Consider the following 25,945-nt stretch of genomic DNA (forward strand, 5'->3'; position numbering starts at 1 on the left):
ATCTCTCATGAGTCTAGGGCCGCCTCGCAGGCGTTTTCTTTGTGTCAGAGTGGGATTTTTCCCATTTTGTTAGTTGGCAAACGAGTAACGTGCTTAGCCAAATTCTAATTCAACATAGCAGCTTTCCGAGTAAAGTCCAAAATTTTGGTTGTGAAACGCATCATTGTACATCTTATTCTGTCTCCGTACCTTTACTCTTTGGCAAACCTCGAGTGCCGGACCTATACTGACTAGTCAAAGTACATATCTGTTTGCCATACATACGTGAGGATTGGGAGAGACGAAGTTTTCATCGTGTAAGATCTATAATAGAAAAAAAAAAATCTCCAGGCATTTTCAGTGCGTCTGGCAATCTCCAGGCATTCCGCATTCATAATAAATTTGGCACTGTTCGTCTTCTCTTAAGCATTTTGTCAACACAGTCATGGGCAATTAATTTTATTGCCAGTAAGTATTCCACGTCGCGCTTACTGAATTTCCAAGTATTGTGTTGCAAAATGCTAAGGAAAATATGAATAGCGCTAATTTAATCCAATTTACATTACTTAAACGGCTATTGTAAATATCGGGATTGGGGCCCTGCATATCTTTCTGGCTTCTTGCGACACTAGCCGCCGCCGCGCCGGGAGCAAAACGTGGCAAACAATATACATAATTATACGAATCCCATTCGCTTACTTGAATGTCTCGAACAGAGTTTTTATTTTATTAAATCCTTCATAAAAAAAGGTTCATAAAAAGAACATTCCTATTTTGAATTAAGAATCAAGTCAAACTATACTTAGTTCTGTCTACTGACAGCTTACAGACGCATTAAACTCGGTTGACATAATTAATAAACTATAATAAAATCTTCCCCTTTATTATCGAAAAATGTCGAGAATTACAGGAGATGACGATAATGATCAAGCGGAATTAGAACCGAAACCTCGACCTGATCCAAAGGCATCTGAACTTCCAATCTTACCTGAAGTTGAAATAAAGCCGTCACCACCGCCTATCTCACTTTGTAAATGTTTATTGGGGAGTGAGTCGCAAGAAGAGGTTATTGTTTCAGAGCGAAAGAATCTAATTTTGTCAACTGTCTCCAGAACTGAGAACTATTTACGTGAGCGACGTATTCCTGAGCTTTTAAGGTTTTTGCTAACAAAAATATTAGCGTATAAAGGGAAGAACCCAGTTGCGTATTCTGAGCAACTCATAGATCATTGTATGTTATATCGTGCGGGTTTTGGAAAAGCACCAGTTTTGTATGAGGACAGGTGACTTTACTTATAATATAACATAATTATTTAATAATAAATCTGCATTGATCGTAAGAGGTATTAATGCATTAAGACGGAGCTTGTATCTTGTGTGGTTGAAGCTTCAATTTCATGTTTACATCGCTTCTAGTATGAATGATGAATGTAAAATGTTGCAGAGTTACAAAGGTATCGATTAAAAATAATTTCGTTGTTCAGGCATTTGGAAGCAGTGGTCAAAAGCTTTGATCCTGGACAGCGAGGGTGGCTTTCTGCGGGACAAGTCCGCAGAGCATTTATTACACTGGGTCTGACTCCAGTAGACGATTTAGACGACAGGATTCCCACTGATGTAGTTTTAGAAATGTTAAAATATACTCAAGAGAATGAACTATATGACTTATTGATTGCTGGAATGGCTTTTCAAAAGCGTATCCCAGGTTCATCTTCATTCACCGCTTTTTAGTTCAGTGAAATTTTTCTTTATTTATAATTTTTCTTAGCGTTTTAAAAGTATTCGTATTTTCAATTAAATTAGTTGATTTAATTTGTATGTTGTACTTATTAAAAAACCAAGATTTTATTGCACCGTGTTTTTATTGCACTTATTATCTCCCATAATAATAAATATTCCCAAGTTAGTTTCATCTCCACAAATTAACAATACTTTTGTAGCTACCTCGCGCCGTCGATGTCTGTTCTTTAATAGTACAGGGGTGGACATCCTCTGGTGGATACCCCGTCACATTTTAAGTTCTCTACAAGGTATTTGCATTTTGGACCTCTGTCCCCGTGTAGTCCTTTAAAAAAGGATCGGATCTTATCGTTAGATAACTTCATGGGAGGACCTGAGGACTACGGGTTTGAAATTTGGCTTAAATGTTATTTATAATGAAATTTAAGCACAGCGGTTTTTGTGGATTTGATTTTAAGGGTCAAGGCTATATTTTGTCCTTGGATTTCCATGGAAACTTGAATCACCGCGCACCGGTAACTGAAGTCCACACGGACTTAGTCGCGGGCAACAGCTAGTAGATTATATGGTTTTTTGCATGAAACAGCAAAAAACATCCAAACAAACTTTTACGTTTATAAATCTTAGGTACTAGCTGTTGCCCGCGACATCGTCCGCGTGGTTAGAAGATATTAGGAGTTTTTGACTCGGATTAGTTTTTAGAGTCCACGCAACTTCTGTCCATATTTGTAAAATTGTAAGATTTTCACCACTGCTCGGGTCCTATTAATTATGGTGTGATTATTGGGTTTATATCCTCCTCAATGAATAAACTATCTTACAATAAAATAGATAGTGAAATGAAAATGAATGAAATGGTACGGTCACCTGACGCTCTGCTGGTACCACCTTCATAATATATACTTTCATAGTACTTATCTACTGTAGATGCATCTACAGTAAAATACTGTATTGTATTTGAAAAAAATATGTAGAAAGTTCCCTCATTCATTTTCATCGATTTTCCCATGGCAATATGATTTTACCAGGAATTAAACGTGGCCTATGTTTTAATCCAGGGTGTCAGATAACTCCTGAAGTAACAAACATAAACACACACACACAAAACTTCTTCCTTTATAATATTAGTGGGATGGGATAGTGGGATTACGATAGAATCATATAAGGACGATAGAAGGAAGGTAGCAAGAATATATGAATTGAATACAAACTGCTTGTTAAATAAAAAACAATTTGAATGTTGCGCTTAAGCGATGACAGCTACAAAAGTCAAAATCATATTTCTTTTTATAAGAGGCGTTACTTTTATACAACTGACATTTTATTATAAATTTATTATTTTATATTCTTTACAAAAAAAACTAATACTACTTTGCAATGGATGACTTTGACAAAGTGTTTCTGTGCCAATCAAGTAACTCACAAGGTCCCACAGTAGAACCAATTTCAATTTGCAAATGCCTATTTCCGGAATCTGCAGAAGAATCTCTAATTAACTCGGAACGTAAAAATAAGCTTCTTTCTAGAGTCGCTAACACAGAAACTTACTTACGTGAGCGGCGTATCCCAGAGCTTATAAGATTTATTTTGACAAAGATATTAGCTAACAGATCAAAACATCCTCTAGATTTCGCCTGGAAATTGTTGGACGACTGCATGTTGTACCGTGCGGGCATTGGGCAGGCACCAGTGCTATATGAAGAAAGGTACATCATCTTTATATTTTATTGAAACTATCGCCTATCACTTTAATGAAAACTTAGATACTCACCTCTATATACCTACTGTAAAAGGGGTAAAGGGATTAGACTATTAATACAATCAGCTGAATGTTACTATTATGATAATTTATTTTACCTTATTTAGGATTATTCTTTCTCTAAACCGACTTAAAAAAATCCTAACTTGTTCGCACGTAAATAAACTAGTACTACTAATAAATGGACCATACAATTCCTTATCTATCTTTTTCGCAGACACTTGCAAGCAATTGTGAAAAGCTTTGATCCTGGTCATAGAGGTTGGCTAAGCGTTGGACAGGTCCGTAGAGTGTACTGTATGTTAGGTATCACTCCAGAAGAGGAGATACTTGAAAAGACGCCTACTGACCAGTTCCTCGATTCTTTACGAAGGGTGCAGGAGCAAGAACTGTTTGATTTATTGACAGCTGGAGGAAATGGAACGTACAATGGTGATGTTGCTAAATCGTCTCCTTCATAAACAAATTTTCATTTGTTGACCTACACAGCCTACACTTATTCAAAGGTTTAATTGTTCTAGAGAGGTTTTTTTTTAATTTAGACTATTTTATTTTTATTTTTGTTTATAGATAAAGAATATTTTAATATAATATATTTAATTTGATAATTGATTATTTTATTTCGTAAGTCTGAATACCCATCAGATGTAATTATGTTGTTGGCCACCCTCAATGTCCACCTGCCCATGTAAAGAATGGCGCTTGTGGTAAAACATTACAAAAGATAAAGGATTAAGGGTAAAAGCTCTTAGTTCTGTGGTGTCTTCTGCCTATTCGCCTGTGGTATTTTCACATTCTATGTCATGTTCACAAAGCTATAATTAAGTAGTTTAGGTAGTATCCGCAAAGGTTGTATCCTTATTTTTGAGTGAAAAGCAGAAATTTTTGCCTAGAGTACACAGTTTACACGTAGTTCAAAATCCTGTAAATAAAAAAGGTAGTTTAATTTGGCCATAGAGCGGTCTCATCGGTGGTTTTGTCTGCGGCCATGGCGGCCATGAACTCAAAGCCATAAAAAAGAAAATTGTAATGAGTTGACACTTTGACAGTTGACAGTGGAACTTGTTGTCTTTTTCTCGATTCTCGTTCCTACTTCACACAATATGACATTTTGCCGGCTGCTGGAATTTATAAATTCTGTTTTTTAGTATTTAACAGTGTGATTGAACTAAAAAGTGAGAGAAACTAATTTGGCTATGTAAATATATATCGATTTGTAATTGTTTGTGTAATTTAAGATTTTCTTGTATGTTAATGAACAAAATATTTAATTAATCTCTTATGATAAAGCGAATTATTTTAAACTTGCGTCTCTAATAATAAGGGATGTTCGTCTTCGGGATTTTAATTCATGTTACTTTTCTGTTTTCCATCTTTGATATATATTTTAAATCGCCGATAGTAAGGAATGTAGATCCTTATCAGCCACAACATGATCAATTGGCTGACCGCCTAGTCCTATTTGTAGTTGATGGACTACGTGCCGAGTCTTTTGTAAACTACACTACAATGCCTTATCTGAGGTTAGTATTTTTTTTTAATTTTTGAAAGTATAATGAAGTTATTTAATCATTTTTATTCTATCATAAATAAATGTTTCCAGGTCTGTAGCTAATTCTGTAGGCAGATGGGGAATAAGCCAAACCCAGGTGCCTACTGAATCACGACCTGGACATGTTGCTGTGATAGCAGGATTTTATGAAGATCCTTCTGCCATAGCTAAAGGCTGGAAAGAAAACCCTGTTGATTTTGATTCAGTTTTTAATCAAACATCCTATACTTGGTGCTGGGGTACCTACGACATTGTGAATATATTTACCAAGGCAAATGTTGATGATCACATTATTGTACATGATTTTGACCCATATGACCAAAGTTTTAGCACTGATAAAAATACTACATTCCTTGATGCATGGGTCTTTGACAATGTTAAACAGTTTTTTGATAAAGCCAATCATGATGACAATATTAAGAAGAAGCTATTTGGAAATAAAATTGTGTTCTTCTTACATCTATTGGGAACTGATACTGCAGGGCACACTCATAAACCAAGAACACTGTAAGTAACAAAGTAAAAATTATTATCATGTTAGCGTTTTCTTAACTCTGTTGACATTGATTTCCAGTCTAACTGGTTGCATTTACGTGTACCAGTGTTTTTCAAGGCTTGACTGCCAATCTGACCTGCTCAACCCAGTTTCCTGGACAACACCATATCACTTAGTATGACTGGTTATCAGACTTTCTTGCTTCTATCTGCCCATAACTACTGTTAAAGATGTATAAATAGGGATACAATAGGGACGCACAATTTCACTTGCCTTTCAAAATATGTTGGAAGTTATTATGACTTAGATGGTCCTTCTACCAGGGACCACCCATATGAAGCATATTAATCTGTGATCTATCAATTTGAAATGTCTTCCTCAGGAATTTCTTAACAACATTGAGTCATGTTGATCAAGGTATACAAGAAATGGAAAAGATTATAAGAGATTTCTATGGTGATGATGGCAGGACAACATTTCTTATGACATCAGACCATGGGATGACTGACTGGGGTAAGCTTAGTAGAAGATGGTTGCAATGGCCTTTACTAAGGCTGTAGACACAAAGTCACAGGCTGGTATTTGTAAGAAAGTAAATAAAAATACCAAGATATTAATAACCCACTACTGGTCTTTTTCCATTTGGTCACTTATCAGCAATTAGTTGACTAGATAAGTCAGAAAAATGCTTGTAAATAACTCACTTCCTTTATTCACAGGATCACATGGTGCAGGTGATGATCATGAAACAAAAACACCCTATGTTATCTGGGGCTCTGGTGTCAATAATCCGGGGGAATTCAAATTAGACCCTGAAACAAAAGGCATGTCCATGGAAAATAGACTTGATATCAATCAAGTAGATTTAGCACCACTTATGTCTACTGTACTTTCTATTCCTGTACCTGTTAATTCTAAAGTAAGTTTTAGTCGGCTTCAGAAATGGTTTTGGATTTAGTTTGTTTAAACATGAACTTGTTTCACATATAACTAGCTCATGGTAGCTGGTATGCATAGATGCAGTTGTAGAATAACAATTAAAATCTGCATGAAGTCCATAGATGTTAAAGAGAATTACCATATTATCATTATTAACAAAGACTTGCAACTATTTCAGGGAAAACTCACCAGTGAATTATTAAATATGACATTGTCTAACAAAGCTAAAGCTATATATAGCAACAGCCGACAATTAGCATCACAATACAATAAGAAAAGACTTGATGTGGAAGAAAATGCCATCAGCTATCTACATAAACCTTACACACCATTAAGCAAAGCTAAATACGAAGAATTTATCAAATTCACAGAGAAATTACTTTATGAAGAAGAGTATGAAAAGTTAATTATGATGAGTGAAGAAATTATAAATCTCAGTATTTCTGGACTGCAATACTATCACAATTATTATCAACAACAACTGCTTATTCTAGTCACTTTAGCATTTTTGGGATGGATAGCATGCCTATTCAAAGTATTATCAGAACAAAAACTATTCACGGCCCCTGGAACATCCTTGAAGAGTTTTGATCTACCAAAGTCTGCACTATTTAGATTTAATTTTATGAATATTATGTTCAGTTGTTTGTGCTTAATTGCAGTCTATTTAATACATGGTATGAATTTAAACTCACATTATAAAGTTGGTTGCATTGGTACTTAAGGATAATTAATTGTACAAATGTATTTCAGCACAACATTTACCAGTCCAATACCACTTATACTCTTTGATGCCTATATTTTTGTGGTGGTATGCCCTGTCATCCAGCAATGGATACAAACAATTTCAAAAGCACAGGAACATTTTTGTGTTGTTGCTACAGATCTTACTTTATACTTTGGGATCTTTAGCCTTAGTAAGTATATTATGAATTATTCACCTAAATAATAATGATAAGAAATTATGTTGGCAAAAACTGAAATAAGTAACCTGTCTGCTATTCAAAATAATATTAGAATACAATATAAAAAAATAGAATTAATTACTTTAAAAAAATAACAAGCAAACTTTGGTACTGATTTATGTTAATGTATGTCACATTCTATTTATTCCAGGGCCTATCATTTACATATAGATGGATGTTGAGTGTCCCACTTTTAGGCATGGGACTATGGCCATTCATGTCTTCAGCTAGACGCCAATTAACAAAGCCTGTACTTATTATGTGGCCTATTAGCTGTTTGTTACTGAGTATTTTTTCATTCATGCCTGTTGTTGGTAAAAGCGTGTATATTGAACAAGTGTAAGTATAATCCATATCGATCTTAACAATTATTTATTATAAAATCTGTTGCCATTGTTAGAAGTCCCTATGTAGTGTTTTACATCATCGCAATTTAACTTTGGCAACAGATCTGCTAGAAGAATTCATAGTTGATACTATACAAGTATAATTGTGTTTATAAATTGATTAATATTTTTCATTTCAATTCAAAAATATTTTATTCTTTCCAGTATTACTGCAGGAGTTATTTGGTTGCTGGCAATTATTTTCTACATCCAAAAAATAGTACTGCCATTGTTTCATAGCAAAAACGAAACTAAACGAGAAGTTGTATTAACGGCTATACAAGCAATTTTGCTTGTTTTATCGCTACAAAATATTTATGTGCAGTCTAAGAGGTTTGAAGAAGGGACTGCAGTATCACATTTCTATCAAACCTTATCATGGTTTACAGCAGGTGAATTAAACTTTATTTTCTTGTTAACCCTTTAGTGTTCGCGCAAGTGCTAGTGTCCTCCTCAGATATGTGCCCGATGAGATGGGGGAAAGGCGCCATTGCTAATTCACACACGACGTCGTAAATTGTCTTTTGTCTGTCTCCCCCGTCCTGCCGCTCCTATACCCCGCGCAATATACCTACTAACAATCTCTCATGGCTGCAATTAATAGTTAGAAGAAGAAGGGTTTCACCTTCTTGTACTATACATATGATAATTCAAAGTATCAATTAATTACGTACAAGATTATGTACCTGAAACATTTGCCGTGAGTCATTGTAACGCCATCTGGTGTTTACAATTGTCAACAATATTAAGTTCAAATTTTGTTTTCAGGAACTTCTTTGGTGCTACCTCTAACGTTCTCACAAAGACTTGTGTTACGCCTAATAGCAATACACACTTCTCTACTAAATATCTACCTTCTGTTATCTGTTTCCCATGAAGGACTCTTCATAGTTACCTTGATATTCAATTTATTGTGCTGGATATATATCGAATTTAGATTACTTCACGTCAGAACTTTCAAGGTGACTCTAATCTCTCTAATTTTTTTTTTTGATATCAGTAAGTTTCATTAGTTTATAGTATTGTATTCTTTTCCTATTTTTGCAGCTTATTGAAGCAAGCTTTGAAAAAGATGATAATCAAGGCAGAAAGTCGGTCATAACAACCGAAAGAGAATTAACCAGTCAAGATTTTAGAAGAGCCTTCTTTTTTGTATCCTTTTAGATTACCTCTAATTCATTTATAGTAACGATATTACTTTCATAGCACGTTCATACCAAATGACTGCACGGGTGGGGTACCCGTGCAGTCATTTGGTATGGGTATGTTCTTGGTATAGGTCACCACGCTAAACCCACTTTGCGCGTATCGTGGACTTGATCCTCCCCTAGAATAAGCATTTGTGTGATCCACGAGTGCTTGTTCTGAGTTTGGGTGTTGCTTTCTTGAATGTCTGTGAAACCCCGGGTTTTAGGATTAAATTACATTAGAAAAAAATGTAGATAGCCCCCCATTGTGAGCAAGTGTTACAGTAGAGCGTATTCATACGTTCATATTATTCACACCCTCACCTTACCACGCATAATGATAAAGTGTAGTGTCGTGCTCACAGTGAGCTGATTATACATCTATTACGAACGCAGCCTAAGAGTGCTGATTCTTAATGTTTATGTGTGTTCTACTTACAATATTAATCCCTAACTCCTATATCAGGTGCTGTATATAATTTTAGCCTTCTTTGGAACTGGTAACATAGCATCACTGAACTCATTTGAAGTGAGATGGGTGACGTGTTTCATCACATCATTCCAGCCATTTGTGATAACTGCACTTGTATTACTGAAAACTATAGCTCCGTTTTTGAGCGTTGCTTGTAGTTTTAGAGCAGTTCAATATTTGACTAAGGTAATTTGGTTATGTACTTGTAAAACATCTAAAGAGACTTTAATTTTCACACTAGAGTGGTTCTAATGCTGAATGAACTCAATATGTTTTATTGTTTCAGGCACCAACAGGTTACCTTATAATTATTGTCCTTATATATTCAAATATTATGGGGATACAGCTTTTATACAATGTGAAAAACATTGGTAGCTGGCTGGAAATTGGGACGTCCATATCACAATTTGTGATTGTTCAAGTCATTACATTATTTATCGTTATTATTAATCAAATAGCTAAGTTATTGACTGATATCAGTATTCATAATTTTGCAGATAAGTTATTTAAAAGTCGAAAAAAATATGTTTAAAACAGAACTTTGTTTTATTTCATATTCTATAACCCCTTAAAATCTACAAATATAATTCAAAGTCTATTCTATTAGATGTGTAGAACTGGCTGTCTTCACCATGCTTCCTGACCCAGACCCCAGTTTTGAAGTGGCCTTCTGATGACCATTTGTGCATTTGTTCAGTTGAGTGTGGTCCTGATATGTCCTCATCATTCTGATTCCACTTAAACTCCCATTTCACAACCGGTTGTTCTTCTTCTTTGTCTTCACTGGTTTCACCACCTTCAGGTTTAGTATTCTCCAGAACATTCTTCTCTTTCTGGTCAAAATCATCAGCATACATATCCAAGTCTGCATCTTCCTTTTTGTTTTCCTGTTTATTAACAAAAGCATTGATCTTTTCATATGTTTCTTGGTAAATATCCATGTTACCCAATTTGGTTAATATTTGGTTCGCAAGTTCTGTTACTCTGGTAACAATTTTACTGTTCTCATCAACAATGCCAGCTTTTTTCCGCTTCCAGCGCTCGGCACTTGATATTTTTGAGCTTGCACCTGCAAATAAAATTAAAAAGTTTAGACTTTGGGCATATTATGTTATTTGTTAGCATATAATTTTAGAAATTGCTAACTTACCAAGCCGTTGTAGGGTTTTAGCAATAGTTTCTCTTGGTTTCATATGTTGCAAGATTTCCTTGTAGTTGTCCAGCAATACAAACTTTTCTTCTGGCTCCTCATCTTCACTGCTAGACTCATCACCAAGACCTTTATTTTCATTATCTTTGTGGATTTTATATTTATCCTCAGGTCTCCCCTTAACTTTGACCCAGTCAATGTTATCAAGCCAACCGTCTTTGATTTCTTTTTCTTTCTTCCAATGATAATGGCCCTGATTATCGAAGTGGCCTTCTTCAAGTTCCTCTTTCATGTTGAATGGGGTAATCGTAATCTGTAAATTTAAATTTATTGTAATTTGAAATTTTCCTGTATCTGTGAAGAATATAAATAATTTGCAAATGAGCAGCAATTATTTGCCTCCATTCAAGCCTGAAAGACCTTGACCATATATATTCTTTTATAAAATCACCACTGCTCTTAGTTTTATGGAGACTTATTTACCACTTTCAATTAATTTAGGTGGTTTCACTGTTTAAATTAGTACAACTGGCGGTTATAAACTAAGTAGTAGCCTCGTGGTGCAAGAATAAAAAAAGTTATAAGTACTCACTTCACCTTCCATTCCACCCTCGCCGTCCTCTTCGCCTTCAATATCATCAGCATGAAGAACGTTAGTCTTCTCTTCCTCAGCACCACTGTCCTCTTCATCAGAATCCAATGAGTGTTTTTTACCTTCCGTCTTTCGCATTTGGGTTTCCATTTCAAAAGCTTCTGAAGCCGGACGTTTAGCCATCTTGTAAGTATTGAGTAACTCAATTATTTTTATTGGAATATAATGCAAGTACCGTGATTTGATTATTGATTTATTTTCCAAACTCAAACTGATACACAAAAATACAACCTGACATTTAATTTGATTTGACAGTGACAGCCAATAAAAAGCAACTGATGCTTGGCAATGGCTTTGGCTTAAGTGAATTACGGTTCATAATGTAAAAGTTATCTATAAAATACTGTCCCAGCAAACGTTGTTTTGTTATAAAAATAAGTACCAATACCATTTTATATTCCTAATAATATTATGAATGCGAAAGTAACCCTGTCTGTCTGTTACGCTTTCACGTCTAAACCACTGAACCGATTTTAATGAAATTTGGTACAGAGATAGCTGTTATCCCGGACTTTTGAAGAATTCTCTTAGAAACGCGACATAACCGCCTCGACGCGGGCGAAAAGCTAGTATTGAATATACATAATAAATATTCATAAGACTATTAGCTGACTGGACTTAACAAAATAAATCATCGTTTCCTAGATACAGGTATGGTAATAATATGTAAGATCAAAGAATATGTTAACACGCAAAGCCTTAGTAGGTACTACCCAGCAGATTGTGTAATACTTAATATCTGTTTGTATGTTGTGGTAAGAGTCATGAAAAAAAAACTACTTTTTTTACATTAATATTTTTTTACTTCATTTTGTATAATGAATACATTAAGGTAGTATCATGCAGATCTGAAAAATCAATTCTTTTTCCATATTAAAGTCTTGTTATTTGCAGGCATTTCTACAGTGTCCATAAGCATCAAGTTATTTTTTTCACCTAATTTAATAAGTTCTGTTATGTCTCTAATTCCCCATTCAGCATTTCTTGCTTTAAGCGAAGCATGAAACTGTACATTACTTTCAGGAGTTATTTGACCATCTTTACTATATGGGCCATATGTTATCATTAGAGCATCAGGCTTTAAATAATTTCCTGCATTTTCGAATAAACCAACAGTGCATGCATACGGACTAATATGAATCATATTGGCATTATACATGTAGTCAACACTATTTTCCTCAAACCCATAGGTAGACAAATTATTACATATGTCGATAAGCATTGGTGGCAGTATATTCTTTGTCTTGCAATGATTGGCATAATAGCTTATGCTTCCAATCAAACTATCATCCACTTCTGTTGGTTGAAACTTGACTCCTGGAAAATTAGGAGCAAAATGTGCTACATGCTGTCCAGAACCTGATGCTATTTCTAAAAACAATGGACTTTCTTCATCTTGAATACTATCAACATCACAGATAATGAACCTTTTTAAAACCTGCAAAATTGGATCTTGGTTTCTTGAAGCAGCAGGATATATTAGTTTTTCTCCTTTATAGCTGAAATAAAAAGATAATTTATAAACACAATGATAACATTAGTTAGTATTGGCAGTTTGAAAACTTTGCATGTTCCAATTTGTTTTACACTGTTCTTCTAACCAGGTTTTCAGGTTAGTTATAAATCTTTGTTATTAAAAGTTTTCAGCTTAATCTGGACTTTGGAATTATGATGTCACATTTTCAAAAAAACAACCTTTATATTATGCATACAACAATATAGTACTGTACATAAGTACCTACTATATTAGCATGAGTGAAAATATAGATAAGGAACAATAACGGATTCAGTTTTATCTTGAAATTTGGCACAGATACTTTAAATTGCATAGACATTTTGAAATAAAAGCATTAAAGATGTGATGTGAGATGTTTAAAATTATTTTATAACATCCCAAGGGGTAAACTAAGAAAAGTGGCAGTTGGCCATAACAATTAGATTACATAGTTATAGAAGGCCAGCCACCTGAGCTACCTGTGACAAAAGTTAACCACTTAAAGTTACTTGCACTTTACTTTGCTAAAAACACCAAAGAAATAAATGTTGAGTGAAATTAGTTCTACAAACTGGTATCATAAATTCTTAAACTTCATGTTTTTCTTTTAACATAAAATTGCAAGTTTCATAAAATTAAATATCACTTACCTTTCCTCCCCAGTAAAGAACATTGCGACATCATTAGCCATTGAAATTGGCTTAATTAGGTGTCTCTTACGAATTAATTGTTTAAGAAGAATTTTGATTGATTTGTATAAGTCGACTGATATATGTACTCTTTACACTGTTAAGGGCCTACTACCTAGTTATAAGCAGGCTTTTCAGTGTTAAATTTGCGACTATACTTTGCCGAATTGTGCTTTGGCTGTTACCAAATTAACTTATGATTTCAACTTTTTGCCTTTTTAAAATTAGCAGCTTCTTGACTTAAAGTATAAATTTATGCATTTTCGGTAATGGGTCTCCTGTTGTATAATTGTCTGTATAAAGACCAGGTTGCCGCAACAAACAAAATCGATTAAAATACGAATCAATGTACCGGCCGACTTCAAGGTGCAAGTCAGCTGTTCCTCTGTTCCTCAATGTCATTGACAGTGACTGTTTCATTTTACTGCTCATCTCCATTTCAGAAGATCAGAGATAGGTAACTAGTGGAACGGATAATCGAGCGAATTTTATTTATTTCCCTTATTTCCTGAAATATGAATCTTATGAAGACTATTCCAAATAGGCTTTGCTCAGAGGGAAAATAAAATGAGGTTTAAGAAACTTCATGATTTGTCTAAAAATATCGAAAGTACCTGATTCAATAATTATTGAGTCGCTTAAATATATATTTTTCAATTACTAGAATGTAACTCGTTGTTATCATAGCCATAATGCGTGTAAACTATAAAAACAAAGGGCTGGGCGCCACTATTAGCCTGGCACTGTCAAAATATTGTCAGTTTGACAAGGATACTCACAACTTTTATGTAAATAAAAACAAAATAGATTTTATGCTTTCTAATATTATTTTTCTACAAGATAATAAAAGAACTTGGGTAAATTAAGTCTTGTAACTGTTAACAAGCCCAGCTAAGTTAAGTTCAAAGGATTGCAATTGTGTATAAACAATGAATAACTTTCAAAAAGAATTCATGATGAGTATGTTCTTAGATAATGACAATGTCTGTACAATAAATCGATTAGTGGTTGCAGTAGCTAACATAGTTAACGAAAACAATGAGAATATTAATACGTTTTATAAGTCACTACCGAAAGAGTTTCATCAAACGTCTCAGACAGGAGACAATCGATGCTCTCTAACGCCTATTACTCGCCGAATTAAAGGATTCTATGAGAATACAGTTCGTAACTATACTGATGAAGATTACATAGTAAAGTTTAAAATGAGAAAAAGCACTGTTCAGGTAATATTTTTTTTATTACTTGCCATTAGTGTCTCATTGCATGACAAAGGCTGTTTTTTCGAAAAATAAATATTATAATATACTTGTAAGTTGTAATGCAATTTTTTATATGTTTACTTTCAGGCTCTGATAAAATTCTTGAAGAACTATGTGAAACCTGGTATCATATCCCTTGATAAGAAAGTTCATGTATTTCTTTGGCTACTGGTGAGTGACTGCTCCTATAATGACGTAGGTAACTTGTTTGGTATGCACAAATCCTCTGTAAGCTATATATTTCATGAAATTGCAACTCATCTCAAAGAACAGAGATATAATTTTGTAACATGGCCTTCAGTAGAGGAACAGCATATAACAAGAATAAAAGTAAACAGTAGATTTAAATTCCCCAACTGTGTAGGATTTATTGATGCTTGCCGTTTCAAAGTGGGTTCGAAAAGAAATAAAAAAGATAAACCAGACATTGTTCTGTTGCAAGCGGTCTGTGATGAGTCTCTTATGTTTATTGATATTCATGTTAGTGAAGTTGGAAAGACCAAGAAAAACAGAGTGTTTAAGGAAAGTCCTTTAGCACAAGAGTTAAAGAACTTTGTGGAGTTTGAGAATCATATTTTGGGTGATTCTGACTATAAGTTGAGAAAAAACCTTATCACCCCATTCACCAGTGAAGAATTACTGACAAGCGAGGAGATGAAGTTTAATGAAATTCATTGGAAGACTAGGAGCTACATCGGTCATGCCTTTGAAATAATGAAGGAAAGGTTTCGGAAGTTAAATCATATTGATATAGTGAAGCCTGAATCTGTCCAGTTAATTATATATAGTGCATGTATCCTGCACAATTTTATATTGATGCATGAAGGGTGTTCAGAAGTTAAGGAGGAGGCTGTAACTTGTGAAGATCCTGTGACAATCAATACTAGTATTGTTCAAAATGCCATTGAGAAAAGACAGTTTTTATGTAATTATATTAATTATATTGATAAAGAAGATCCATAATGAAGTTTGTGTAAGTCAGTTATAATAACGAATTTGCAATCTTGTTGCAAAAGTGTTTAAGAGTGAACAATTGCTTCCTTCCGGACCTCGGTGACGAGCACACGTGCTATAAATTTAAGTCTTTAAAAATATTTAACGAATTTTAATTCATAAAATTCCGCGCGAAAAATAGGAGTGCATAAACTCAAAGAAGCAACAACGAAGTCCCACGAGCGTCATCGCCTGCGCATAACCCTCTCGGCGTGAAGTGGTGCTATCTCACTCCCACATGTCTCCGCCCCCCGGCGAAAGACAAAAGGTACACACACCACCATCTTTTACCGGCGATAATTAGCCCCTCCCTGAACGTGACGTCGTCGCTTCATTGTAATCCTGCATGACATGCGCGCCTAGTACTTTAAAGGTGAGAGCATTGTATCAACCAAATAAAATTCTTCTACGGCAATCTACCCACACCTAACGGAACTCCAATAGTACTGACAGTATTCAACTAGTCAAGCCAAATTATTATACTAAAATTTGATAAAGTAATATTAGTAACATTCCTTTAACTGCATGCCTGGTATCCAAAGCCTAAAATGCCTTTAAGACGTACGCCTCCAGCATCGCCGGTACCGACCATATCCAGTGAAGTGCCTGATAATATAATGCGAGCAACCAGTGGCATAAGCGACCAAGATACTAATAATATCATCGCGGAGCTTCCCAACCTTGGCCCTGAGCGTAAAAAGAGGAAAGTGACGAATAAAGCTACCGATAAGAACAATGAGATGATCTCTATGTCTGCCTTTAATGTTTTTTCTAAAGAACAAGAGAAACGTTTCGACGATCTTGTCGAAAAAATAAATAATATTATTTTACAGAACTGCGAACTGAAAGAGAGTGTACAATTAATGTCGAACAAACACGACGAGTTATTAAACCGTATCTCTGAATTAGAATGCGAAAAGAAAGAAGACAAAAAGCGAATCCAATTACTGCAGGATAGAGTAGAAAATTTGGAGCGGAGATCTCGAGCATGTGGCATTGAATTAAGGAATGTACCCAGGTCAAGCGGGGAAACAAAGGAAACCCTTAGTAAGTTGGTCGTAGATGTTGGAAAAGCGCTGAACGTGAACATTGAAAGCTCAAATATAAGGGAAATTTTCAGGGTTAAGTCGAAAGATAACTCTAATCCCATCATAATAGAATTGGATACAGTACTTCGCAAGCATAATGTCATCAAGGGTGTCAAGGAGTTCAACAAAAATAGAAACAAAAATGATAAATTGAACACCACACATATTGGGTTGCAGACACCTGCTCAACCAATCTATATTTCAGAGTCATTAACGAGTAATGCCCAGAAACTTTACGCCCAAGCCAGAGATTTCTGTAAAAACTACGGTTATAAATTTTGTTGGACCTCACATGGTATTGTCTACCTTCGTCATAAAATAGACAGTCCGCAAATCCGCGTCAATTCTGAAACCGATTTAGACAAGTTAAGAAGTACCACAATCTGACTATTTGTATACAACATTGTGTTAAATCATCATTTAATAGTTTGCGAAAAATGTTATTATATTTATTATGATTTCCATAATTATTTAATGCATGATATTATTCGAAGTTCAATATTGATTCAAAAAAATGTTTACAATTATGTTTTTAAAACTAACCCTAAAGCCAAACACACAAAACAAACACACCGCACATACACACACACCATTCCTACCTTTAAACCGCCTTTCTTTGAACTAAAAAATACAAATTATAATATTATGAAGATGCCAATACACAACGCAGGACCTACTCACCCAAAGCAACACACCGTGGAGACCCCATTTAAGCGAGTGATAATAATCTGCAATAAAAATTCGATAGTATAAGCCAAAACGTTGCATCGATCGATGCTATCACTGTCGCGGAGTGCAGCAACTGTGACCTGGACGATTGTATCCCACCCGAATTGGTCATGAATAAGCAACTTAAATTAATAAACCAAAATATACGCAGTATTAATAAGAACATACATGAATTTGAAGTACTACTTGCTAGAACACGAGTTGAGTGGGACATTCTCGTCTTAACAGAATGCTGGCTTCGGGGAGTTCCCAATTTGCCTTCGCTACCGGGCTACGACAGTCACGCAACAAAGAATAACAGGTCACAGAACGAGGGTGTTGTGGTATATACCAATAAAAACCTGGTTGTATCTATAGAAGAACCTCTCATAACAGATTCAAATTGTCTGCTCATAAAATTAAACCAAGCCACAGTCATTTTGGCTATATATCGTTCTCCAGCTTCCAAAGATATAACTTCATTTTTAAGCTCTCTAAACGAAATCCTGTCAAAAATACAGCATGCGAGTAACATAATTATAACAGGAGATCTGAATATTAACATAACCGACGATTCTCAAGACCCTAACAAAAACAATTACTTAAACCTAATGGCGTCTTTCGGTCTATTACCCGCCTTTACTATACCTACCCGCGGAAATAACTGTCTGGATCACATTATATTAAAGTCTAAACTACCAGCTAAGGCACTAGTTGCGCACTCAGCCCTCACCGATCACGAAACTGTCATCTTATATCTTTCTAAATCTACCCCAAAAATCACAACTCCTAACTTTACCACCCGAGTAGATTACGAGAACATAGCGGTAGACCTCTCTAAATTAGACCTCTCACAAATATATTGGCTATCTGATCCTAATCTAGCCGCAGATTTCCTCGTAGGTTCCATTAAACGGGTAATAGACTCTAACACCAAAATAATTAAAATAGCCAAACGTAAAAAAATCCTAAAGCCGTGGATAACTCCTGGACTTCTTCGCTGTCTTAAGCATAGAGATAATATGCATAAAAAACTAAAGAAATCTCCCAATAATCATACTCTGGCAATAATATATTCGCGGTACAGAAATTTCTGCAGCAAAATTCTAAAAAAAATAAAATGCCAATATTACAAGAATGAACTGAATAGTGCTGGTAAGAATACAAAGACTCTGTGGCAGACAATAAATAAAATAACCTCTAGGACCACTGCCAGAACTAGTGCATCTAGTCTCCTTACATGTGCATCATCACCCAATGAGGCAGTTGATGCGATAAATAGTGTTTTTGTTAATACTGGTAGAATACTTGCGGAAAAAAATTTACCCACGCGTCATACGTTACAGAACATTACAGTAACCAACAGACATTCCTTGGTGCTCCTACCAACTGACGAAGAGGAGGTATCGAGAGTACTAATGTCCTTGCGTAGTAACTGCGCGGTTGGGTGGGACAATATATCTGCGGCTGTACTAAAACATAACAAAAACGTTATTGTACCTCCCCTAACACATGTCTGCAATCTGTCCCTGGCTTCTGGTATTTTCCCCAAATCTTTTAAAAAAGCTATTATACACCCTATCTTTAAGGCGGGGAATAGAGACCAAATTACAAATTACAGGCCCATTGCTGTTTTGCCTTCACTATCCAAAGTATTAGAGCGAATAATGAACTTTCGTCTAACAGACTACGTCGAAAAAAATAACATTCTTGCGACTTCTCAATATGGTTTTAGGGCAGGCAGGTCAACAGCTGACGCAGTTCATGACCTAACGGACCATATTATTAGAAGGATGGACAAGGGAGATAAAGTCATAGGTATCTTTCTAGACTTAGCGAAAGCCTTTGACACGGTCTCTATTCCCATCCTTATCGAGAAGATGGAACATATAGGGATAAGGGGAATTCAACTAAAATTGTTCTCTGACTATTTGAGTGATCGCGCACAGAGCGTTAAGGTAGATACTTACATAAGTAAAGAACTCTACACTACGTACGGAGTTCCACAAGGAAGCGTCATAGCTCCGACGTTATTCCTAATCTACATTAATGACCTGTGCGCGCTCAACCTCCTTAGGGGTAAAATCTTTACTTTTGCGGACGACACGGCTCTTGTGTTTCACTCTCCGTCATGGACAGAAGTGTTTGACTTCGCCCAGCGAGGATTTAATGAGGTATCCGAGTGGCTGCGTAGTAATTCACTGACATTAAATTCTGCAAAGACCAAATATATGCCATTTTCGTGCCGCAATGCTGGCCCTTCCACAACTCCCCTTTCCATTATAGCCCATGCGTGCCCTAACCCCCATGTCGCAAAATGCGAGTGTACTACTCTAGAGCAAACCCTATCAACCAAATATCTTGGAGTAACTCTGGACCCTTCCCTTAGTTTTAACCTGCACATCGAATCCCTTACTGCTAGAATCCGCAAACTGATTTTTGTCTTCAAGAACTTAAGAGAAGTGGCGGACGAAAGTCTCAGAAAAACGGTTTACTTCAGTCTCTGTCAATCCCTACTTACCTATTGCATTACTACCTGGGGCGGTACCTACAAAACCTCTTTAATGCAGTTGGAGCGTGCACAGCGAGTGATACTCAAGGTATCATCGTTTTTAGAAATCTGCTTTCCCACAGAGGAGCTCTATAAGAAGTATAAAGTTTTAACTGTTCGCCAACTTTTTATCCTACATACGGTTTTAAAGCAACACTCGCTCCTTACCTATACTCAGTCCTCTGGCGTACAGAAAAGACACTTCAATCCCGCGGACCGAGGAAACGCTCATTTTCGCAACCGTTTTGCCAATCGCTTTTTCTGCTTCATCGGAGCATACCTCTACAATAACATAAACAGAAACCTCAATATATTCCCGCTTACGAAACAAGCATGCAAAAAAACTGTCACTGAGTGGCTTCTGTCTCTGAACTACGAAAAAACCGAAAAGTTATTAAAAATAGTAGAATAAAAAATAAAAAAAGGAAAATAAATAGGCATGTATATAACACACACACACACATACACACACACACACACAAAATTCACTAGAAAGCTAAACACACTCACAATTTAACACTGACATCACTAACATGCCATAGAATAGAATATAATTAAATAGCACAACAATCTGCTCTTGATTATTGCTTAAACAATTGTTTAATTGGCAAGGAGGCCTGGTGGCCAGAAATACAGGCTAACGCCTAGTTCAGGCACCAGTCTCCCACAATAAACTAATGTAATATATTTACAAGGCTAATCGTGTAACTGATGTTGTGGTGGGAAAATAAATATGTTTATTATTATTTATTATTATTATTGTTTCTATTGAAATAATACTATTTTAATTATAAATATTATTCAAAAGTTTAAGAAGACAAAATAAAATGTTTTCATTTTTAATCTTGTTATGTTTATTTGAAACTAGCTGTTTCACGCGGTTTCACCCGTGAAGTCCCCGGTCCTCCGGTAATTTTTCGGTTTTCTCTTTAAGAAATATTATCATCATTTTTTTTTGTCTTCTCCCCACTTTTTTTCCAAATTTCTCACCGTTTAAACCTTCCCTGGACTTCTACGAATATTTCAAGACTAAAAAAAGCCTTTTAGTGAGACTAACGAACAGAATTTCATTTTTATATAATCTATAGATGTTTGTCAATGTAAAAGCGTCTTCTATTGCAGCAAAGATTCAATGATCTTGATTTTCGATTCAATACTACCGACGATAAATAAATAGATAACTTTACTTTTTCTTTAGATATTTAAATAGAGGTAAACAATCTAGGTTTCTTTAGTTAAAACTAAAACGCAAAATTAATATAAAACAACAAAAATAACATTATTAAATCGAAGATAGGACTCGTGGTGCTACACAGGTGCTGCACACGTGCCAGAAATCCTATTACTTACACATGTAAAGTTATCTATCCATCTGTCCGTCCGCTACCAGGTTGTATCTCATGAACAGTGATAGATAGTTTAAATTTTACATTCATACCGCGAGTACCTCAGTGCCGCGAGTCCGACTAGCACTTGATCAAGAACTCCTCCTCTGTAAATTTCTTCCTACTTTGACTAATTTTTAGCTATTAATATCTCAATTAATTTGGCTTTCAATATCTTTGTTTCTAACTGTTGTCTAAATCATGGATTCCATAAACTTCATCTACCTGATGGGGAAATATATTTGTTACGGGTCTTCATGGAAGGGTCTCAGGTCTTTGGAAGGGTTTGGGACATTATACGATGTGTTTCAAGTATGCACCTGCACGCCCCAATCCTAAAGATAAATAAAATTTTAACAACAATAAAACCACAGTGTAATGTTTTAATACTTATATTTTCTCCTCTAGTACTGAAATGTATATAATTGCCAGCATTATGATATAAAAAATATAAATAAAACATATTTTTTGAGTGAGTTCTATTGATAGTGAGTTGATGACAAAATAACATTTGACATAACAGTATTCAAAATGGTATAAATTATACCTTCACACAATAAACCATCTCGAAAAGAAACATTTCTATTATACTCACTTTATTTATACGTACATAGATAAATCACTTAGTATATTCATACTCTCTACTGCTTATTTAGTTGTATGTACAGAAATAGATATATAGTATTTTAATCTTCGCTTAAATTAAGAGACTTTGATAGTTTCACGGTGGGAATACTAGCTCATTGTTTAAATGTCTGGTGGTAATTTCAGCCTAATAGGTATTTCAAACCATATCAATAATGTCATATATAATTTTGAAGTAAAGTCAATAATTTCGCATAAAATAAATTCTGCGTCCTAATACATATTTATAACAAGTCAAGCATACTTGATCTGGCATTGGTTATGTAATTGAAGAGAACAAATACTTCAGAATTATCCTATAAGTAGTTACAAATAAATATTTTTCTCTGTCAAAGTGTATCCTACATAACATTAGGCACTAAATTGGCAACCTACAAGGCACTATGCACTTAGCACAGCAATATATGCTATAATAATTATATTATGGTTTATATTGTAACAAAATTTATAGTTTTACCTTACTACAGCTCATAATACTATTCTGCAGATTTTTTAATAACTGGCATAATTATATTAAAATTTAACTAAATACAAAAATTGTTCTTCCTTGGCTCAGTAGCTGTAGAGGAACATTTTTAATATAAAGAACTATATAATAGGTAAACTGCAATATATTATGTTATTGCAAAGCCTAACTATTTATTCGAAAATCGAAATTCGTATGTTCTTTTTTACATTTGTAACAATTACTTACTGCAAAAATAAACGTGCCTAACGAAATTAAAATACATTGATATTCAGTCAACTGATATTTTATATTCAATAATATACATTTTGAATAAATGTTACTCTCAATGTGCGGTATAAAGAAATCTATATTGATGATAATGAATAAGGGCAATACATGTATTGATTTATGTTGTGCCCATTTCATAAAATGATATCAGAGTTCTTTATTTTTTCACATGCTAGTAACACAATTCTCATTTCGCTAAAATCATGACTTGACCATGTCAAATCACTATACATTGAGCCCAATGGCTGCAGATAGTAACAATATAACGCTATATACACATTTAATTATATTTACATTAGCTGCACCTTTTTATAGTACTTAGGATTATGGAATGTGACAAAAACTGTTTCTAACTAATGCTAAAGCCGAATATTTACAATCGGTAATGAGTTCTATCAGTCTGATTTATTGTTGTCCTTAATTTATGTGCCAGATGTTTATGTTTACATATAATCAACATCATTTCATGATTTCACAGTAAAACAACAATTATAAATTCAGTGCTAATAGATATATTATACTCGATAACTACCTACACTCCGTAAATGTTTCCAGTCGTTTCCAGTTATTTAAATGCAATATTCACTGTTTGCTTGTAACAACAACGTTAATTATTATTAATGTCCATTAGACTGTACACAGGTAGGAGACCGAACATTTTATATACACTATTCTAAGTCAACACTGAGTCGATCACATATCAAACACTGTCTCTGTCGAAAGTTTTCAAGACTTGGCACACGCGATACTGTATAATCGTCTCAATCACTTCTCAATGGATCCATACATGGTTTGTTGAGGTAACTTTCAAATATAAGTCTTTTTGACCTTCTGTAATGTGCCGCACTTGAGATCCTTGTCTAACGATTCGGTAGAGTTTCGCAAGTCAAGCGTGCGCTCTTTACCAAGTTCCAGGTGCAAGTTGTCCTGCTTCGGACACACATTTGCCACCATGTTCACGTTTTTCGATCGAGGCATGTATGCCGTGTTAGCGTTTAAAGGGGTTTCCAATGGGCTTAATCTGAAAAGAAAGCTTAATTAGCCACTTTGTTAAGTTCATAAGCTAGTTGCATTCACCTACAGAAAGAACCGTTATTGTACAGTGTTGCTAATGTGATTGTACCATTAGCATGTTGTTCATTAAGATCGATTTGTATGTATAATTATTTTACATGTGTAGTGCAGAAACAAGTCATTGTGTCTAAGCATGTCAGATCTGTACAAGGTACGTAAAAATAATTATAAAACTAGTGCAAGGGCTTTGATGTGACAAATTTTCAGCGAGCATTTGATTACAACTATGACTCACTTCTGGAAATCATAAAAACTCGCCTGTAAAGGAAAACTCCATTGTCAATGCTTTCTGATTATAAATTATCGAAACCAACTCGAATTAATGAGTCATTCACTAAAATTGTATGCAAATCCAAAATGTATTTGAGAATACGTTACCTGTTTAAATGATTATGTTGTTCATTGAACGGCGAGGTGTCGGTAAAAAATGGGTGGCGAAATCGTCGTGAGAAAAGATATCCAATGACGAATCCCACCATGAGTGTGACGAGACAGGACGCTACCACGGCAGTGAGCAATGCCTGTGCACTGTATATGTTGCCGTCAGCAGCTTCTACCGTCAGCAAGTCTGAGGAAAAACAACATATTAATAACATATCAAGCGACACTTACGTTTAAAACGAGTTATTGTGATAAGACACTTTACATTTTATAGTCATGTGGTGTATTTACCTGTCTCATGTTTGTTATTGTTAGTGCTCTTCTCCTCAGATAAAACATTCGTTTCAACAACTTCTATTAGTATCTCGTTCTGGATGTCATCAGTTTTCTGTCGGATTTCAGATTCTGACTGCGTTGGCTTCTTTGTGCCCGGATTTCTATTGCTATGTCGGTCACCCGGCAAGAGAGCTGGCAACTTATTACATATATCAGTCTTTCCATATTCTACGTTCTGTAGAAATCTTTCAGGGTTAGGGAACTGTCTGTTTCCTACCCAAGAGCAAACTTGCTGCTTTGAATCCCATGCACAGTGGGGATCTTGCAAAATGACACATTCTCTGAAAAAAGAAGGAGAGTTTTTGTTAATAATTGTATTATAGACAGTGGAATTTGCAAGCTATATTTATCTGTCAATCTAGTCTTATTATAAAATATCTTATACATACTTATGTTGGCTAGTCAATACTACATTACTCAAATAACTTTAAACTGATATCATAATAGTGACGCAACGTTGTTCATTTGTTCCATGGGAGGAATCCCACGGCTTGTTTAAAAAATGAAAGAAAAATTTTATAATACCTGCACGATTGCACGCTTCCACAATGTGATAATGTGACTGCTCTTATAATATCTCCGGACGCGACTATTAATTTTTCCGTAGTAAGAGCGACATGCATCTGTTTGATGGGCACGCCTTGAGGTAATACTTGAACTTCCGATATGACAGCAGTCCTGACAGGGTTCCTGCTGTACTCGTCGACACTGGCATCAAAGTCGCCCTCGTTAGCGGCTACATTTACTGCTTTTATAACTCTTCCGTCGTCAGTACCGATGTACATGACGTCGTACTTGTTTCCGTTCATTGCTTGAACTTGAGGATGTACCGCGATAGCAGAGAATCTATACTGCAGACTAACTCTAATAAGGACTGGTCGCGCCAGGAAAGACGGGACAGCTTTGTCCATGAGAGGATGTGTTTTTATAAAGTTGACGGCTGAATCGGATAAAGTTCTACTATCTTCGACGCAAGATCCTGGCCTGTTTTCAGGCAGTTTTTCTTTCTCTAATGGCAGCCAGTTAGAATTCATGCTTTCTTGACCTTTGAATGATCCTTCAAAAGCGTCAATTATATCTCTCATGGCAAATGCACATACGGCAGAACCACCTATAGCATTTTGAGGAGTTGTAAATACTGCGTATATTATATCGTTTTTGCTGTTACTTTTTCCATACATTCCGTTTATTAGTTCAGTTGTAGCCTCTGAAATAAGTATAACAATAAGTGAAAATCAGCGAAAGAAATATAATATTGCTAGAATAGATTAAATTTTCAGGGACAAAGTGAAGCCGTAGCATCAGCCATAAATTGAAAACGGAAT

General features: G+C 35.2%; 6 protein-coding genes across 8 annotated transcripts in view; 3 read left to right on the forward strand and 3 right to left on the reverse strand.

Moving 5' to 3' along the window:
• The first annotated feature begins 857 nt into the window (after positions 1 to 857).
• Positions 858 to 1,757, forward strand: LOC113496515. The gene is made up of 2 exons (XM_026875753.1): positions 858 to 1,136; positions 1,464 to 1,757. Exons 1-2 carry the CDS (start codon positions 874 to 876, stop codon positions 1,708 to 1,710), a joined length of 510 nt encoding a protein of 169 aa, XP_026731554.1. The 5' UTR covers positions 858 to 873; the 3' UTR covers positions 1,711 to 1,757.
• Positions 1,758 to 2,985: 1,228 nt separating this feature from the next.
• LOC113496512 (GPI ethanolamine phosphate transferase 1) lies at positions 2,986 to 10,011 on the forward strand. Its single transcript, XM_026875751.1, has 14 exons — positions 2,986 to 3,425; positions 3,696 to 3,910; positions 4,881 to 5,001; positions 5,082 to 5,537; positions 5,909 to 6,039; positions 6,246 to 6,445; positions 6,644 to 7,142; positions 7,219 to 7,382; positions 7,582 to 7,769; positions 7,982 to 8,208; positions 8,585 to 8,778; positions 8,864 to 8,968; positions 9,470 to 9,661; positions 9,762 to 10,011. The coding sequence occupies exons 1-14, from the start codon at positions 3,097 to 3,099 to the stop codon at positions 10,005 to 10,007; spliced, it is 3,267 nt and encodes a 1,088-aa protein (XP_026731552.1). The 5' UTR covers positions 2,986 to 3,096; the 3' UTR covers positions 10,008 to 10,011.
• On the reverse strand, positions 9,999 to 11,528 carry LOC113496514 (CD2 antigen cytoplasmic tail-binding protein 2 homolog). The gene is made up of 3 exons (XM_026875752.1): positions 11,218 to 11,528; positions 10,626 to 10,938; positions 9,999 to 10,544 (listed from the first exon to the last, which is right to left on the reverse strand). Exons 1-3 carry the CDS (start codon positions 11,398 to 11,400, stop codon positions 10,051 to 10,053), a joined length of 990 nt encoding a protein of 329 aa, XP_026731553.1. The 5' UTR covers positions 11,401 to 11,528; the 3' UTR covers positions 9,999 to 10,050.
• Positions 11,529 to 12,057: 529 nt separating this feature from the next.
• On the reverse strand, positions 12,058 to 13,824 carry LOC113496628 (methyltransferase-like 26). Of its 2 annotated transcripts, none has more exons than XM_026875905.1 (2): positions 13,423 to 13,824; positions 12,058 to 12,776 (listed from the first exon to the last, which is right to left on the reverse strand). In XM_026875905.1, the coding sequence occupies exons 1-2, from the start codon at positions 13,461 to 13,463 to the stop codon at positions 12,134 to 12,136; spliced, it is 684 nt and encodes a 227-aa protein (XP_026731706.1). In that variant the 5' UTR covers positions 13,464 to 13,824; the 3' UTR covers positions 12,058 to 12,133. The 2 variants fall into 2 exon arrangements, with proteins under 2 accessions (XP_026731706.1, XP_026731707.1); XM_026875906.1 differs by lacking the exon at positions 13,423 to 13,824 and adding an exon at positions 13,020 to 13,371.
• Positions 13,825 to 14,117: 293 nt separating this feature from the next.
• Positions 14,118 to 15,702, forward strand: LOC113496627 (protein ALP1-like). Its single transcript, XM_026875904.1, has 2 exons — positions 14,118 to 14,687; positions 14,811 to 15,702. Exons 1-2 carry the CDS (start codon positions 14,391 to 14,393, stop codon positions 15,684 to 15,686), a joined length of 1,173 nt encoding a protein of 390 aa, XP_026731705.1. The 5' UTR covers positions 14,118 to 14,390; the 3' UTR covers positions 15,687 to 15,702.
• A 6,122-nt stretch (positions 15,703 to 21,824) lies between these two features.
• The window catches only part of LOC113496405 (semaphorin-1A-like), a 60,407-nt gene continuing 56,286 nt past the window's right edge, over positions 21,825 to 25,945 (reverse strand). For both annotated transcript variants that reach the window (XM_026875599.1, XM_026875597.1), the window contains 4 exons: positions 25,146 to 25,827; positions 24,576 to 24,901; positions 24,282 to 24,471; positions 21,825 to 23,850 (listed from right to left, as the gene is read on the reverse strand). In XM_026875599.1, coding sequence (XP_026731400.1) covers positions 23,637 to 23,850; positions 24,282 to 24,471; positions 24,576 to 24,901; positions 25,146 to 25,827 — 1,412 coding nt within the window. In that variant the 3' untranslated portion in view covers positions 21,825 to 23,636. The remainder of the gene's footprint in view (positions 23,851 to 24,281; positions 24,472 to 24,575; positions 24,902 to 25,145; positions 25,828 to 25,945) is intronic.

This window comes from Trichoplusia ni, chromosome 8, assembly GCF_003590095.1.
Source record: "Trichoplusia ni isolate ovarian cell line Hi5 chromosome 8, tn1, whole genome shotgun sequence".
Taxonomy (NCBI): Eukaryota; Metazoa; Arthropoda; class Insecta; order Lepidoptera; family Noctuidae; genus Trichoplusia; species Trichoplusia ni.

Coding starts and splice junctions, on each gene's coding strand:
- LOC113496627 (XM_026875904.1), top strand. CDS start 14,391: ATGAATAACTTTCAAAAAGAATTCATGATGAGTATGTTCTTAGATAAT. Junction 14,688..14,810: donor TGAGAAAAAGCACTGTTCAG/GTAATATTTTTT, acceptor GTTTACTTTCAG/GCTCTGATAAAATTCTTGAA.
- LOC113496628 (XM_026875905.1), bottom strand. CDS start 13,463: ATGGCTAATGATGTCGCAATGTTCTTTACTGGGGAGGAAAG. Junction 12,777..13,422: donor TTCTTTACTGGGGAGGAAAG/GTAAGTGATATT, acceptor TTTTTATTTCAG/CTATAAAGGAGAAAAACTAA.
- LOC113496512 (XM_026875751.1), top strand. CDS start 3,097: ATGGATGACTTTGACAAAGTGTTTCTGTGCCAATCAAGTAACTCACAA. Junction 3,426..3,695: donor CCAGTGCTATATGAAGAAAG/GTACATCATCTT, acceptor TCTTTTTCGCAG/ACACTTGCAAGCAATTGTGA. Junction 5,002..5,081: donor ACTACAATGCCTTATCTGAG/GTTAGTATTTTT, acceptor AAATGTTTCCAG/GTCTGTAGCTAATTCTGTAG.
- LOC113496514 (XM_026875752.1), bottom strand. CDS start 11,400: ATGGCTAAACGTCCGGCTTCAGAAGCTTTTGAAATGGAAACCCAAATG. Junction 10,939..11,217: donor AGGGTGGAATGGAAGGTGAA/GTGAGTACTTAT, acceptor TTAAATTTACAG/ATTACGATTACCCCATTCAA. Junction 10,545..10,625: donor TAAAACCCTACAACGGCTTG/GTAAGTTAGCAA, acceptor TTTTATTTGCAG/GTGCAAGCTCAAAAATATCA.
- LOC113496515 (XM_026875753.1), top strand. CDS start 874: ATGTCGAGAATTACAGGAGATGACGATAATGATCAAGCGGAATTAGAA. Junction 1,137..1,463: donor CGTATTCCTGAGCTTTTAAG/GTTTTTGCTAAC, acceptor TTCGTTGTTCAG/GCATTTGGAAGCAGTGGTCA.